This window comes from Colletotrichum acutatum (genome assembly GCF_030867785.1).
Source record: "Colletotrichum acutatum strain CBS 112980 chromosome Unknown BDZ83scaffold_63, whole genome shotgun sequence".
Taxonomy (NCBI): domain Eukaryota; kingdom Fungi; phylum Ascomycota; class Sordariomycetes; order Glomerellales; family Glomerellaceae; genus Colletotrichum; species Colletotrichum acutatum.
This window is the reverse complement of record NW_026849057.1, coordinates 138,900-154,631: the sequence shown is the minus strand read 5'-3', so window position 1 is coordinate 154,631 and position 15,732 is coordinate 138,900. Positions and strand designations below refer to the sequence as shown.

General features: G+C 51.6%; 5 protein-coding genes across 5 annotated transcripts; 3 read left to right on the top strand and 2 right to left on the bottom strand.

Annotated features, from left to right (window-relative positions):
- Window positions 1–630: 630 nt before the first annotated feature.
- On the top strand, window positions 631–3,092 carry BDZ83DRAFT_387687 (uncharacterized protein). The gene is made up of 4 exons (XM_060502755.1): window positions 631–1,262; window positions 1,349–1,940; window positions 2,016–2,853; window positions 2,905–3,092. Exons 1-4 carry the CDS (start codon window positions 985–987, stop codon window positions 2,940–2,942), a joined length of 1,746 nt encoding a protein of 581 aa, XP_060363639.1. The 5' UTR covers window positions 631–984; the 3' UTR covers window positions 2,943–3,092.
- A 265-nt stretch (window positions 3,093–3,357) lies between these two features.
- BDZ83DRAFT_625944 (major facilitator superfamily domain-containing protein) lies at window positions 3,358–5,679 on the top strand. The gene is made up of 6 exons (XM_060508524.1): window positions 3,358–3,564; window positions 3,624–3,986; window positions 4,042–4,423; window positions 4,619–4,709; window positions 4,766–4,902; window positions 4,976–5,679. Exons 2-6 carry the CDS (start codon window positions 3,735–3,737, stop codon window positions 5,248–5,250), a joined length of 1,137 nt encoding a protein of 378 aa, XP_060363638.1. The 5' UTR covers window positions 3,358–3,564; window positions 3,624–3,734; the 3' UTR covers window positions 5,251–5,679.
- Window positions 5,680–8,122: 2,443 nt separating this feature from the next.
- On the top strand, window positions 8,123–9,395 carry BDZ83DRAFT_673867 (the polygalacturonase). Its single transcript, XM_060511142.1, has 2 exons — window positions 8,123–8,254; window positions 8,337–9,395. The coding sequence occupies exons 1-2, from the start codon at window positions 8,156–8,158 to the stop codon at window positions 9,240–9,242; spliced, it is 1,005 nt and encodes a 334-aa protein (XP_060363637.1). The 5' UTR covers window positions 8,123–8,155; the 3' UTR covers window positions 9,243–9,395.
- A 179-nt stretch (window positions 9,396–9,574) lies between these two features.
- Window positions 9,575–13,355, bottom strand: BDZ83DRAFT_781210 (family 35 glycosyl hydrolase; the record flags this gene model as incomplete). Its single annotated transcript, XM_060515544.1, has 10 exons — window positions 9,575–11,120; window positions 11,175–11,398; window positions 11,453–11,644; window positions 11,712–11,968; window positions 12,021–12,155; window positions 12,212–12,587; window positions 12,645–12,760; window positions 12,816–13,002; window positions 13,058–13,134; window positions 13,239–13,355. 10 exons carry the CDS (start codon window positions 13,353–13,355, stop codon window positions 9,820–9,822), a joined length of 2,982 nt encoding a protein of 993 aa, XP_060363636.1. The 3' UTR covers window positions 9,575–9,819.
- A 1,142-nt stretch (window positions 13,356–14,497) lies between these two features.
- Window positions 14,498–15,699, bottom strand: BDZ83DRAFT_580502 (BNR/Asp-box repeat protein; the record flags this gene model as incomplete). Its single annotated transcript, XM_060505358.1, has 2 exons — window positions 14,498–15,116; window positions 15,179–15,699. 2 exons carry the CDS (start codon window positions 15,697–15,699, stop codon window positions 14,498–14,500), a joined length of 1,140 nt encoding a protein of 379 aa, XP_060363635.1.
- Window positions 15,700–15,732: the final 33 nt, after the last annotated feature.

Below are 15,732 nucleotides of genomic sequence, written 5' to 3'. Positions count from 1 at the left end.
ACTCTAGGTAGGTGGTTCTAAGAAGTACCGATCCACTCCATCAAAGTCACTTTCTTCAACAGGCATGCGGACCTTTGTCAAGGTAGTCCAGAAACAGCTCAACACGTTGGAGTGACGAAGGGGGTGAAAATGGGATGCCTTGGAACATCAGTGGCATAATACAGCCCGAAGGATGCCTCATGAAGGCGTCTGAGCTACGTGGCATGCCGGACGAGTTTCTCTCGGCGCTCAGACTTTCGACATGTCGATACGTCCAGACGTATCCGACAACTTAGAGCCTGCATGAGCTTAACGCATAAGGCAGTGATTCCTTCAGAGGGCTGATTATTTTATTTCAATGACTGATAGCTCTCGTTCAGGTGCAGTCTTAGACGTGCGTCGCTCTTTTGTCTGGCCTCAGATACCTCTGAAGTCTACCTACCTGAGATAGGTTGGTCGACCAGGGAAGGAGCTATAAGCACATCGGAGCTTCCTTCCTTCACCGTTTGCGCAACGCCCCTTCAAGGAAGTGAAGACGCAAAAGGCTCAGCCGGAGCCTCTTGCTGCCCTGCACCCTTGAACATCCACCCAAGCTTCATCAAGGCAGATTTCCTTTCGCCTGCTGACCTCTACGTACCCTGCCCAAGCACACCTTTGCATTAAGCTTGATGAGAACCAGCTTCTGACATCGCCCTCCTTCCTTCAACTTCAAGTTCCCCTCCTTACCTCTTTTCACTTCTTTCTACTACGACCAGGCTATTCTGAATAATCGAAATCTCTTACATTTTCGTCTCGGGCCTGTCAAACCTCTTCCGATACAGCTTCATTCGAGAAAAGACAGAGCTTCCTGCCTTCCGCTACATCGATCCCAAGACCTTGATCTGTTCTGGTGTTTGCCAGCTGATCATTGACTTGCATCTGCCCCCTGCATACATCCATACTTGTTATCGTTTTCTCGTCTTTTGATACCCTCTGCAACACGCGGCGCCAACACGACCCCCAGCTATGGACGCCTTTGACTTTGGGCAGCTGTCTGTCAGCGGGCGCAAGATCATTGTCGGTATCGACTTTGGTACCACTTATTCAGGAGTAGCGTGGGCTGAAACCCAACGTCCCGATCGACGAACTGCCATCACGACCTGGCCGATCAGCAAAACCATCCGCGAGGGTGAATCTTCGGACAAAGTTCCTACCAAGCTGCGATATGCCGGCGACGAGGTTCAATGGGGCTTTTCCATCCCCGTTACTGCGCCGCAAGATGAAGTTGTCGAGTGGTTCAAGCTGTGAGTGCTTTCAATCCTATATCGCCCTCTTTCTCGGCACACTGAGTGCGGAGGTCATAGGACACGACAGAGCTAATATTTCCCAGCGACCTAGACCCCTCTCTCCAAAGCATGGGTCAAGCGGTCTCCTCAGAGGCTCGAGGTGGTCGCAATGTCGACAAGCTTGTGACGGACTACATTTCTGCCCTAGGTGATCATCTCGTCTACACTCTGAAGGAGAAGCTCGGAGAGCAGGTTGTCAATACCACCCCGCTGGAATTTGTTGTCACAGTGCCTGCTATCTGGTCAGACCTCGCCAAGGATAAGACCAAGCAAGCCTGCCAAAAAGCTGCTGGTCTCAACACTGTTACCAACGCTGTTGCTCCCATTCATCTTGTCTCCGAGCCCGAGGCCGCTGCCATCTATGCATTGCATGGTCTAGACCCGCATGGGCTCAAGGTCGACGACACTGTAGTGGTTGTGGATGCTGGAGGAGGAACTGTGGACTTGATCTCGTACACGATTACCAGTCTCAAGCCCATTCTGGAGGTCCAAGAAGCCGCTCCAGGATCTGGCGCGCTGTGCGGCTCGACGTTCCTCAACATGCGCTTTGCCAAATTTCTTAAGGCTAAGCTGGGCAAGGAGGACGGATTTGATGACGAGATCATGGCCGAGGCTATGGAACAGTTCGAAAAGAAGGCAAGCTTATACCTTTAGTCATCCTTTGTCTTTCAAGGGTGCCTTGCTCGCAGCTCTTTGGCTAATAGTGCGCAGGTCAAGCGACAGTTCACGCTCGGTGCTGCTCCAGACGATACCTACACCATTCCAGTCGGTGGTCTGGCGAACAACAAAGAGCTAGGAATCAACCGCGGTCGTTTTGCCTTGAAGGCATCAGATCTCCAAACCATCTTCGAGCCCGTTGTTCTCGAGTGCATCAAGCTTGTCAAAGACCAGATTACAGCAAGCAACGTGCCAATTCGTGCCATTCTCCTTGTCGGCGGTTTTGGCGCATCCAATTATCTCAAGGAGCGTTTGCGTAACGCTATCGATAAGAGCATCCAGATCATGCAGCCACCCAATGCTTGGCAGGCAGTTGTCCAAGGCGCCGTCATGAAGGGTCTAGCTCAAGTATCTCCCGACAAGCTTACGCAGGTCAAGGTGCAGAATCGCAAGGCTAGGAAGCACTATGGCACCGAGTGGCGAAGCAAGTACGATGCCAAGCTTCACAAGCATCTCGAACAGAAACGACACTGGTGTGGCCTAGATGGGTGCTACAAAGTGTACACCATGGAATGGTTCATCCAACGCGGCGATAACGTCTCCGAAAACGAACCATTCTACACGTCATTCGTCTGGACCGGTCTAGTCAGCCAGGGTCGTATCAAGAAGATCAAGATGGATATCTACGCAGATCGCAACCAGAGGATTGCGCCTGTTGCTCGGGATGAAAATGTTGCGATGCTCGTCCATGTCGAGGCTGATGTCGGACACATCCCTGAGCACATGCTTTCCCGCCGCCAGGGGCTTGATGGCCAATGGTACTACGAGCTGAACTGTAAGATCGAAGCCGTTTATCTTTCGGCCTCGACCACGTACACATTGCTCTACAACAGTGAGTTTCCCTTTGACTAGGCATCTTGACATGGACACTAACCCTTTCCAGATCAACGGTACAACACAGTGACGGCAGAATATGTTTGAGATCGTTATGCTTTGGCTGCAGACGTATGTATTTGGGAGTGCGCCTTCGATCTGGATACGCGAGGACTTTGCCGCAGGAGATTGGCGAGCACATATGAAGAGGTAATAGTGTACATAATACAAATATTACGTGACGTTTTTATTCCAGAAAACTCGCTCCCATGAACGAAAAGTTACGAGTAAATTTCGGAGTCGAAGTCATATCGGGTGTTATTGCCTGCCCATATAAACACTGGTATCTGGATTAGTACTTCCTCGATTGGTAAATACTATGATTCAAATACTTTGCTCGTTACCTAGACTCTAATCGATTTCGCTCGATCAGTAGCGACTTTGCTGCGAACATGATCGCAAAAGAGCTCCAGGTAACGCTGTACCCCGAAAGGGAATGGCTCAATACTACCTTAGTCGTGTGCCGATGCGGCCGGGAGACGTTATCAGTGGCCGAGATAGAGGAGTCAGACCCCTGCACAAAATCTGATCGAGGCCAAATCTCATAACAATTGAGACCTCACCCCTGGCGCGACTTTGACTCCTTTTCTCATCATATAAACAACTTCATGGTCGTAGGAAAGGAACCACACGGCAACACAACTCCAATCATCAACAACATCACCGCGCTGTTCGTAACCCCAGGTAACCCCTACAATCACGATGCAAATCAGATCTGACCCTGAACAGGTTGAAGTTAGAGGCGACGACGCCCACCGCAACGATGGCGACGAGCACACCGTCGCGGGCTGGCTCACTGTGGCCGGCTCGTTCCTTGTCTATTTCGTGTCTTTTGGCTACATGAATAGCTTTGGGTACTTCCAAGACTACTACCTCGGCCATAGTCTGGCTGGGTACCCGAGCTCGGTCATCGCGATCATCGGGTCCCTCCAGCTCGGCCTCATGAACCTCATCCAGCCTGTCGCCGGTGGTCTCGCCGATTCGTACAGCCCGAGCATTCTCTACGCTGTCGCGGCTGTCGGCGCGATTGTATCGAGTATCGGCGTCTCATTCGCCCAGCCGGGCCACATTTGGCAGTTCATCCTCACTCAAGTAGGTGTCGTGACTAGTGCCCGACTTATCGAGATTGATCTAACGTCAACAACAGGGCATCATCTTTGGATCAACCGCTGTGTTCGGTACAGCGGTCTCCTTGCCTCTCGCTAGCCAGCACTTTACGAGAAGACGCGCATTAGCCATTGGCATTGTCGCTAGCGGGAGCAGCGCAGGAGGAGTCTGTCTCCCCATCATGTTCTCTCGTCTTGTGCCACGTATCGGCTTCGGTTGGGCTTTGCGAGTTGCTGCGCTGATTGCTCTAGTATGCTATGGGGTCGCTATACTCATCTCGCGACCCAAGTTGCCACGCAAGCCTGTCAAATCCATTTGGTCTATTGTGGACTTCAATGGCTTCCGCGACGCACGATACTCTACGCTGGCGCTTGCTAATGTGGTTGGTAACTTTGGGCTTTACGTACCATTCTACTACTTAGGTATGTGCTCATTTACGCTTGGACAGCCTGACTCTACGTGGCTTCGTGTTGTGTAAACTCGAGGCAGACATCAACTGTGCCGTTACAAGGTTGCAGGCTGTCGATCCAGAACACGATGTCCCTGCTGAATGCCTTTTGACCGCGGGCTTCCATAGGGACGATGCCCTCATTGAATACAGCTGATCTCTTCATCAGAGCCGTACATCGCGGTTCACCACCCGGGAGCCGCGGTGAGGAACTACATTCTCCCGCTTATCAACGGATCAAGCTTCTTCGGCCGAGTGATGTAAGTTATTGAGTCTTCCAATGTCCCATCATAAGTTCCACACTGATGCATCCTAGCGGTGGATACGTAGCCGATCATACTGGTGGATTAAATCTCCTCTATCCACTGACGGCAATTTCGGGTATACTCTGCCTTACCTTGTGGCTTTTATCCACCAGCGTCAGCATGATTATAGCTTTTGCCTGTTTATACGGTATGTTCTTCTCATTAAGTATGCATGCATCAAGCTTGCGGGGTTTCGAGTCGGCTAAGTCATCAACATGCAGGCTTCTGCTCGGGAATATTTATCAGCGTCACACCTTCCGTGACCGTCAGACTGTCTCCGAAAGATAAGGTCGGTGCCCGCCTAGGTGCATTTTCCATTTGGAGTGCAATCGGAGTGTTCACCGGCACGCCCATAGGTGGCGCTTTCGTCCGGCGAGGAACTCCGGAAGAGTATCAGCACCTGATCATCTTTACCGGCATTTGCCTCACTGCCTCTGCCGTCCTTCAATTTGCGACGCGCATCCTCTGTGATAGAGATCTACGCAAGACGTGGTAAAAATCTTCTGCTACCGGACAACAAGGCCATACACCACGAGGTTGGCTTGCCTTGCGGTCCGGCAGCGAGCCGGCAAGCGAAGTTGGGGGCTGATTTTGTTAGAAAAGATCAGGGCAGGGGGGGATATGGGGAACGGTGGAGTGCAAGAGAATGTAGTCGAGGAGGATCTGCGCCAGGTAGCGAGTTAGTGATTGAGAGGCGGTCTATGATGTTGGGAGAAATCGGCATGGGTTCGAAATGTTGAGTTGATCTATGGCCATGTTCGAGCCTTGGCTTCTATGTTTATTGCTTGAGGTGGAGCGCTACGGTGGTGGCATCCGCGTCGGTCGGCGGGACTTCATGGGATCATCCGACGTAGATATAAATCCAGACCATCTGAACCATCTATATAGTCTGCATAAGGTCCTTAGGCACAATTGAAACACGGATACCATATGTGGTTTCTAGCTTCCAGCCCAGAGTCAACTGAATTGTGGTAGACATGATCCCGGTCGATGTTACTTCAAATATGGAGGCCCATGCTTTAATGGTTGTATGGATGCACTTCCGCTGCTTCTTGGCAGCCAAGAAATAGTCCAGCCTCCTCAACTACACCTCAAGAAAGTACGAAGAAAAAAGGGTTGTATCGTCAATAAGAATCACATCGATGAACTACTACCTGGACGAAGATGTATGGATAATTTTGATTGAATAACATCAAATTGCCGCATCACAGTACCGGTCGGAGAGCGTCCGAAATGAGATGGCTCTCTATGAAAAGAGCATAAGGTAGTAGGTAACCGCACTAAGGCAAATAATATGAGGCACAAGTCAAGTATCTACGTCATGAAAAAAACAAGCAGAAAGAAGTTTGGGACGTTTCTATTCTTCTATTAGATGCGCTGATCTATATTTGTTGAGTGGAATAATCTCCTGCGCCACTCTGAAGCAATGCTCGGTAGATTGGACATTTCATCATCAAGATCCCAGACGTCCAGCCTCGAGGTAAACTGGCAATTATGAGGTGAATGAAGGCTTCGTCCCATGAGTTTCATGTTTACAAACTGCGGCTAGTCAAACTCTACGCACACTGCCCGGCTCTAGCAAGAACTGCAAAGCGGTCACAGAATCGGCGTTTGGGTCTCGGAAGAAGGCCACCATATTCCCCGGATAGCCGAGACTCATCTGTCTGCCGCTGTGCGACTACTTTGTGGCTGCCACATGAGTTGTGGATAGGAGTCAAAAACTTTTCTTTTCAACGTGGGAACCCTGGTCAACCCGGTGCTTTCCACACTTGTTGGTTCACATGAATCCCGTTCACAGTCCAAATTCTTGACGATCGCTCATATTTCTGCTGTGGCCTGAGGGACTATTCCACTTAATAGAGAAAGCAGAATGAGGCAACTCGCATAGTGAGGTGGTAATCCGTCTCCATGCTGCCGCCATTCAGGGAAAATCACTGCAGCCTTTGTGATATCTGACATGTTGGACGTAAACCTCTCGAGCGGTCAAAAGCAGTTGTGGAACTTGACCTCATTAGCCTCCGGGTAATCTCTCGGGGGATATCTGTTCTGCTCGGCGCTTACAGCTGGAGAATTATCGTTTGTCACCGGTCCCATCTGAATCTCAATTGCGTTCCACCTTACTCAAGCTCTGCTCAGGTAATCTGCGTGGACCTAGCCTGCAAGAATGTGTAAACATTCAGAGAACAAGTAATGCGGTAAACACAACGGGTCAGGTGGTGGCATGCGCTCAGAAAGACTTTGCAAACAAAGGTATCAGTAATGAGCCAAGAAACAATCTGAAAGTTGGGTTTTGAGGCGAACTCATCAAATCATTGAGTAAAAGCAAAGCGGACTTCAAAGAGGGGGGGAAATGGAGTCGTGCTTTCGCCCGCTAATGAGTGTGGGCAGAATGAGGTTTATTATCGCGAAATGGAAGCACCTTTTGAAAAGTCAGTTTTATTGCTGCTATGCGTGATAAGAAACCTGCATAGCATCTGGCCACTGCGTTCTTTCGGTCCGTGAGACTTTCTGTGCTATGGAGCTGACTTGCAGACTAGCAAGCTGGCGTTGAACTCTGTTAGATGCGCAGCGCACGAGGCACATTTCGCAACGTGTCCGGGTATGATGTAAGAATAATTCCACTTTCACAAGAAAAATGTGACAGAAGCAAACAAGTGAAGACGGAAGGTTATCGAGTTGGAAGGCACGAACCTGGGGAAGCTTAGGTTTCGTCGTTGCGCGAACGCCTATAGCCACCATCTATATCAAGCGAATGAAGGTTTTCGGCAAACCCTCGTTGAGGCTCCTTCCGAACTTCCCACACACCACCCCACAGCTCTAGCAGATATACTATATTCGAGACAAGCTTATTTGAGTAGTCCTTCTAGACGCAATCTCTGTGAGTGAGAGCTCAATATGACGCCGGTATTTTGTTCCCAGGAAAAGAAATGTTCTTCGGGTGTCCAACGATGGCGATCCTTGCCGGCGTTTGCCCCAAGTTTAGGTAGCTGTCCTATGTCTGACTGACTCGGCCGGCGGTCACCCCTGTGCTTGATATGTCACGGTGAACACAAGCTTTGATTGACAGTCTTGGCAGAGCCCTGCTGAGAAGGCCTTCATTCGAGATATAAATCAACCAGTTCCCACGGCCTTGGCACTGGCTGAGATATCTCTCGAACTATCACCAGAAGATCTTCTACTCTGATCATTACCATCCTTTGAGCTTTGGCTCGTCCATTCTTTTTCCGTTTACTCACTCGTACTTATCGCCCTAGGGCACTCCGACATAACAAACTACTTCACAACAAACATTTTTGCTTTCAAACATGGTTTCTTTCTTCGCTCTCGCTGGCCTGGCTGCCACCGCCCTGGCTGCGCCTGTTAGCCAGTCTGGCTGCACTTTCACCGACGCCAACGCCGCCATGAAGGGCAAGGCTGGCTGCTCGAACATTGTCTTGAAGGATATTGCTGTCCCCGCTGGAGTCACTCTTGACTTGACTGGCCTCAAGTCGGGTGCTACCGTACGTCAACTCCTGAAAACCATCTATCGTGGTCAACCGACCACAGTCCTCTCTCGGTCAGATTAATTAACTAGACCAACAGGTTACCTTCCAAGGCAAGACTACTTTCGGATACAAGGAGTGGGCCGGTCCCCTCATTTCCGTTTCGGGCTCCAATGTCAACGTTGTCGGCGCCTCCGGCCATGTGATTGACTGCGGCGGCCAGCGCTGGTGGGATTGCAAGGGTAGCAACGGTGGTAAGACGAAGCCCAAGTTCTTCGCTGCTCACTCCCTGCAAAACTCCAACATCCGCGGCCTTAACGTGCTCAACACCCCTGTTCAGGCCTTCTCCATCAACACCTGCACCAACCTCGGCATCTACGATGTCAACATTGACGACTCTGCCGGTGACGGCGGTTCTCAGTGCGGCCACAACACCGACGGCTTCGACGTTGGTTCTTCCAGCGGCATCTACATCTCTGGTTGCACTGTCAAGAACCAGGATGACTGCCTTGCTATTAACTCCGGTACCAACATCACTTTCATCGACGGCACTTGCATCGGCGGTCACGGTCTCTCCATCGGATCCGTTGGTGGGCGCTCTAACAACGTCGTTAAGACCGTTCGCATCCTCAACTCCAAGATTATCGACTCGGACAACGGCGTCAGAATCAAGACCGTTGCTGGTGCGACTGGCGCTGTTTCAGACGTTGTCTACTCCGGAATTACCATGACTGGTATCAACAAGTACGGTGTCATCATTCAGCAGGACTACAAGAACGGATCTCCTACCGGCAAGCCCACCAGCGGTGTCCCCATTACCGACCTTACCGTCAGCAAGATTACTGGCAACATCAAGTCTTCAGGTACCGACGTTCAGGTTCTTTGCGGATCCGGCGCTTGCCGCAACTGGAAGTGGGAGGGCGTCAATGTTTCCGGCGGTCAGAAGGCTGCCAAGGCTCTCAACGTCCCGCAGAGCGCAGTTCAGAGCGTCAACACCAAGTTGTAATCGGCTGTTGGCACGGACTTTGTCGTAATATGGCGAATTGGGATCGTTGCGTACATGGTAGACCGGTCTTTTGGTATCAGTCTAAATGTAGCTCATGAACTTGCCACAGGGTGGTGTTCCAACACCAGCTAGCGACGAATTTTGTTCTTTTGTATGCAAATATGTATATCGTATCATTTTGCTGGTCACGATATGAACATATAGTTAAACCTTAAACCAAATTAAATATCGTTCATCTCAAGTGACTTGAAATTGTATGGGCTATGTAATTTCCGCGTCGCAACTGCTTGAAAGCTTCGTGATATCGCGAATTTTGCTTCGGGATTCGCATGCACTATCCGATGGTGACTGAAATCGCCAGAAAGTGATCGTTCACGTGGGCGATGTCTTGGAAGAGGATGCCACCCAGGACTGTTAGGTGCGGGCTAATTTTATTGATATCCTTAGGTTATGAGCGTTGGTATCTTTAGATGACTGGCTGCGCTATAATTTGGGTCAAGGAGAACCTCGTGGACTTGCTCAGATGCCAAGATAATATGCCGTACATGAACAAATCAGCTATGTGATTTATGGCCCTTCAGTAAGCTCCTTTTCTTTCAGCCCACTTCGGCTGCGGCGCAGGTGTCACCTTTCCAAACCCAGTTGCGCTGACCATGCCAACCTCCCACTTGAGTCCCTCAACCTTGGCGCCGCCCTTCTCCATAGCCCAGAGCGTGATGCCGAGATGGTTGGAGCCCTGGTAGTTGAGGATGCCCTCAGGGATGGGGAAGCGAGCTTGCGGGCCGACATGGTGAACAAATTTGCCAAATTGGTATCCGTTCACAAAGATCTGAGCGCGGTACGCCGCGGCTGTGGTGTTGGCAAAAGTCAGAGACAGCGGGATGTCGAAGCCAGTGGGGAGGTCGAGGTCAAAAGTCGCAGAGTAATAGGCAATTCCGGCCTTTTCAATTCCCGCGGAGGGGCCCTTGCTGTCTTCCCAGGAGGCCGACGGAGGTTGGGGCCAGTGGTATCCCTGTCGCTCGATGAAGAGGCCGCCTTCGTTGAGAGGGCCGCGTTCTCCGTCGGCGTAGTCCTCGCCGCCCAGGTTGCCGGTGATCTTCCACTTGATATCAGATTGCTCGTGACCTGCAAGGTTGTAGTTGAGGATGCCGCGGGGGTTCTTCTGCTGCTCTTCGCCGACGACCCAGTTGCCGTTCAGACCCATATGGTCAACGACGACTGTGAAGACGTAATCCTTGTCTTTGGTCAATTTAGGCAGGGCGAAAGTGCTGTTGTAGGCGGGAGACACGGCGTTTCCGACCCAGGAACCGATGAACTCCTCATTCAGCCACACTGAAGCACCATAAGCGTTGCCTCCTTGGGTGGTGATATTGAAAGTCGTTTCATCGCCGTTGGCAGTGAAGTGACCGCGATAGAGAAGCGAGCTGGTGTGGTAGCCGTAGTCTCCACCGTACAAGCTGGCGGGAGTCTTGAGAGGGTTCGCGGTGTTGTACGTCTTCTCGAGGTCCGCGGCCGTCCATAACTCATCAGAGTAGTCTGACTTGATCTCTGGCAAACTGTCGATATACTTCCAGCTGAGTTGACTGATGCACGGAAGCTTGATCTCCGGAGTGGAGAAGTCGACCTTGGCTGTCACAGCTCCGTGGTCATTCTGCTTGAAGTCAAGAGACTTACCGTTGAAGTTCAGAGTCTTCAGAGACGATGGGGCACCACCGATAATCTCGATGGTGGTTGTGATGTTAACGTCACCAGAAAAGCTGATGGAGTCACCGGTAACGGCAACATTGCGGACGAGATATCCAGCCTTGACGATAACATCAGAGGTTCCGAAATCACCGACCGCGGGAGGAACCCAGAAGTTGTAGGCCTCATTGCGCGCTGGAGAAGTCTCGGTTAGATAAGAAGACACATTGATGTTTAGAGACAGCTTACTCAGGAGGTACACGTAAAAGTTTTCGTGTACGCGGACGACCTTGCGCTCGTCCGAGACAGCCCAGCCCAACACAGTATAGCCGTCTTTTTGCTCAATAGTGACGTCCGAGCCCTCGATAACATTCTCGTCGGTGACATCGGCTTGTTCACCTTCGATGGCCAGCTCATGGTGCTCGTCGGCACCTCCGTAGACGACCAGCACGGTCTTATCGGCATACTTCTTCCTATCAAGAGGTTGGAAAAGCGTCAAGGATGCTCGACTCAAGTTGACAACTTACCATGTAAAGATCTCAGCTGTGGAGTATACCAGATTCTTGTCGCCGACAGGATAGTCGCTGACGTGGATCTTGGAGTCGCGCCTGGTCAAGTACAGGCTATCGCTGAGCTGGGGAACTTCCAGTTCTCCGTACTTGACAGTCTTGACCTTCAGCTTATACGCCGTTGTCTCAAGGGAGTCGTACTTTGTATGTCTATCGTATCATGCGTTAGGACTGACTAAAAGCTTTGGGTATATGTTCAGGTAGAGTATCGATATACCTCGTGATGTAGAACTTGGTGGTGTTCGTTGTTGCTGGGGTCACGGTGATCGCGTCGTTGTTGGTCCACTCAAGCGAGGCGTTGAATCGATCGGCCACGAGATAGGCAGGAGACACGTGAAGGAAGTTGGACTGAAGCTTCGTCTCGCTATACTTCTCACGGTTGACTAGACGTTCCTCGGTGATCTGAGCACCGTAGTCGTACGAGGTGTAGCCGTCGGAGTGTCCGAGGTTACCCCAATTCGTGCCACCCCAAGTCTGCCGAGTCTCATTAACAAAAAACGCTTGGAGAACCTACAGAAACACTTACCATGTAGATGTTGAAGATGGTCACTCCAACGGCATAATTGTTCTTGTACAGAACACGCTCGAATTCATGGTTGAGAAGGGCTGCGCAGTACTCGAATCCAGCACCTCCCCATGGCTGGAAGCCACCGCCTTGGAACTGATAACTGTCAGATTGTCTTACAACTTGGGCAATGTTGCCTTGGTATCACATACCTCAACGATCGTATACGGGGTGGTCGGTGCGATAGCATTGTTCGTCGTGAGCCAATCAGTAGGGAGGCCATTCTCAGGCCAGACCGTGGGGTTCCAGCAGTCGAATCCCAGCGGGTACCCATCGTGTCCATAAATATCAACCTTGGCGGGCGTAAGCGCAGTGATGGCACCGAGCTGCCAGGCCTCATTGTTGACGTACGGCACAACAACCCCGTGACTGCGGAACTGATTGTCGACGTACTTCCAGTAGTCGTAGTCGGGGAACGGGTACGGGTCGACGGCAGCGTTATATTCGTTCTCCATTTGGAAAAGAATGACAGGTCCTCCGTTGGTGATCTGAGCTTTGGCGATGATGCTTCCGAGGGTGGCAGTGTAACTTTGCACGTTAGTTGACAAACATTTATGCTATTGGCATTGATGCTGGTTGTCTTACTTGTCAGTTGCCTTCAGGTAAGCTTCGTCGCCAGTCCTGAGCGCTCCTTGGACTCTCTGGAGCCAACCAGGAAAACCTCCTCCGGTGACTTCAGCATTGATATACGGCCCCGGTCGCTTATTTCTTTGTTAGTCGTGAGGTCCCTGGGAAGACATTTGTCGGGTGACCTACAGCAAAGAGGTAGAGTCCAGCCTTCTCGGCGGCCTCGAAGAGTGGCTCGAGTGCAAAAATGCCCTCAGCGCGAACCTCACCTGGCTTTGCCTCCAAGAGTCCCCAATTGACGTAGAAGGAGACGGAGTTGTAGCCAGCTGCCTTGATCTTCTGGAGGATATCGAGCCATAGGGATGGAACCGGCATTCTACCGATGACTGTCAGTGATATTACGGCTTCTTTATGTCACGACGCCGGCCTACCTGAAGGCATGAAATTCGGCGCTGAAGATCATCAATCTCTCGCCATTGATGAACAAGCTTTTGTCGTCCCATGTCACCTACTTATGTCAGTCAACGCCTTTCTGGCCGCCTCATGAGGACACCAAGTAGAGCCCTATCGAAACTCTCGTCACTCTCAAAGCTACTTTTGAGATAGACTCACAATGTCTTGCTGCCTTCCATTGAGGAGCTTCAGATCCGTCCCAATGGCTCTGGCATTGATTCCATCGAGCCAAGCTAAGGCAAGTAGGGAAAGAGCCTTCAGACGCGACAGCAACATCTTGATTGTTACACCAGCAGCACACTCGAAATCGTGCTTGAACTGCAGCTATGTAACATCAATGGAGACGGTACGGGACAGGTATACGCAGCGAGGGACCGGTTGCTATTTGACGAAAGACAACAAAATTCCGGCCTGTACAAGCGACGGACCGGAAATGTCACCATCCCCAACCTTGAACTCCACGTAGCGGCGGGATCATCGGCATTGCTGGGATCTGAATGGCTGCGCAGCACCTGGCAACGCAGCATCCTCATTACAATTTCAGTCTCCCCCTCCCTTACCCCAACTATACGAGTATAAGGTTGTCAATCCACGAATGTGAGATTGGATCATAGGACATGACGTGCATACATGTATCTTGCACCATATCTGGCCGCCCAATTTGAATACATAGGAGAGCAGGGAGGGAACTGGTCGAGAGTGGCAGACATTGGCTCTTTCACCGCATCTCCATCCGAACCTCGAGCTGTTAATTCTTCCCCGCTCATGAGCCCCGCGTTTGTCGGCTAACCACCTGTTCGTCCCTTGTCTCCCAAGACGGGCTAAGACGTGGTAGGGTTTTCCATGCGGGGAGTTGCGCCACCTCCAACGGCCCGCATGTCCGGGGCAACCCAGGAACACAACGAAACTTCCGTCCATACGAAGCCCGGTCTATGAAGCTAGACGGCAGCGGGAAAATTGACCAAGGTTTTTGGTCTATCGGCTGTTGTTCTCAGGACCTGAGTGAGATCACCGCACTCTTCTGTCCACGTCTGCGAATTTTCCGGATTCCTTTGGGGTCGCCCTCTTTGATGGAGCAGTTGTTTTCGAATCGGAGACGATGTCATTGCATATCGCTTCTGAAAGTACCAAACACATTTCAGTTACATGCAGACAGACAATTGGAGGTCCGCCAAGTGTAGTATCCGGTAGGCAAATTACGTCACGTGGAGGCAGAGAGCTCATCGGAAACACATGCCCGGCGCAAAAGAGGGAAACTTGAAGCGAGCATCATCCGTAGCGGCTGGTGAATGTCAATCATTTAACAATGTCTCATTATGGCGTTAATCGCGTGTGTGTACTTGTCGTGTGAGCATAGGGCACGTTCTCCAAATGACCGACCCGAAGTCTTGTTATTTACATGAATTTCTTGACAATCCTCATGCCTGCTTGAGACCCAACAGCTCGGTAAGCTTAAGCATGCTGACAGTAACCTTGTTAGTGGTACTGGGAGGCAGGACGCCGGCACCCATAATAAGAAGGTAATCAGGATCCTCTTCCATGATCCGCAGGTTACGGGTGTATGCACCGGCCTCAGGAGAATCGTACGCGACCCACGCGCTCGGGTCGCCGCCGTGGCGGTTGATGAAGAGAGGAGCGCTGTTGCTTGACACCACAATGGTTCCGTTGCAGCCGCCGACAGGAGACCAGACGACGTTGGGGCTGTTGATAGGGGAAACACCGCCATTGGTGCTGTTGATGTACATATCGGGGGCGTCGGCGAACTTGCGGGGGTCCTTTGCGATGCGGTAGTAGATGGGGAACGCGTAGGTTGGGATGATGGGCGCGCCACCCCATTCGAAGGTATACATATAGTCGCCGTTGGCGAGTTGGGTGACGAAGGGCATACCGGGACGGTCAGTGTATGTTGGGTAGGAGACATCGGTCACGACGGCGGACCAGTTCTTGAGGTCTTTTGTGGTCTGGTGGGAGATCTCCTGGCCGTGCTCGGCCGAGCGCTGGTCGGCGTAGTAAAGGATGAGGTCATCCTCGAAGATGCTACAGTTGGTGTTAGCAGATCTAGACTAAATGCGTTGCGGTTCAGATTACTCATGACTTACAGAATGAAAGGCTCCCAGACGGGAGTCTCCTCGTTGTTGGGGATAGCACGACCACCGCGGGCGACGTGGGAGAGGAACTCCCAAGTGCGGCCTTTGTCCTGAGAAGCATACAAGTCGATTTGTGTCTCGCTGAGGTCGGTGGGAATGCTGTTACCGGCCAAAAGCACGGTTCCAGCAGGGAAGCCTGCAAAGTCCTCGCGGAGCTCATACAGGAAGGGCTGGTAACGCAAGCCCCAGTTGTTGACCTGGTCGTGGACCTGGCCAACTTCCTCCCACGTGAGGCCACCGTCTAGGGACTCGTAGATGGGAAACCAGACCAGGGGAGGCTCCGGTGAGTAGTTTTCCCAAGTTCCCAGAAGACGACCGTCATCGAGCTGGACTGTGCGAGGGTACAGCACGCGAGGGTCCGTGTAGTTGTCGGGCGGCTGGAAAATGAGGTTGCGCTCGAAGGTCTCGAGAGCAGAGGCGAATCCGCAAGTGAGGGCGCCTACGACGGCGATGAGGGCGGACCGAAGCATCATGACGGCTACTGCTACGACTCGACAATCTCTGCA

Excerpts from the sequence above, each read along its gene's own strand:
- BDZ83DRAFT_387687 (XM_060502755.1), top strand. The coding sequence starts at position 985 with ATGGACGCCTTTGACTTTGGGCAGCTGTCTGTCAGCGGGCGCAAGATC. Across the intron at positions 1,263-1,348 it reads GTTGTCGAGTGGTTCAAGCT|CGACCTAGACCCCTCTCTCC; the intron begins GTGAGTGCTTTC and ends AATATTTCCCAG. Across the intron at positions 2,854-2,904 it reads GTACACATTGCTCTACAACA|ATCAACGGTACAACACAGTG; the intron begins GTGAGTTTCCCT and ends AACCCTTTCCAG.
- BDZ83DRAFT_625944 (XM_060508524.1), top strand. The coding sequence starts at position 3,735 with ATGAATAGCTTTGGGTACTTCCAAGACTACTACCTCGGCCATAGTCTG. Across the intron at positions 3,987-4,041 it reads GGCAGTTCATCCTCACTCAA|GGCATCATCTTTGGATCAAC; the intron begins GTAGGTGTCGTG and ends CGTCAACAACAG. Across the intron at positions 4,710-4,765 it reads AGCTTCTTCGGCCGAGTGAT|CGGTGGATACGTAGCCGATC; the intron begins GTAAGTTATTGA and ends GATGCATCCTAG.
- BDZ83DRAFT_673867 (XM_060511142.1), top strand. The coding sequence starts at position 8,156 with ATGAAGGGCAAGGCTGGCTGCTCGAACATTGTCTTGAAGGATATTGCT. Across the intron at positions 8,255-8,336 it reads GCCTCAAGTCGGGTGCTACC|GTTACCTTCCAAGGCAAGAC; the intron begins GTACGTCAACTC and ends CTAGACCAACAG.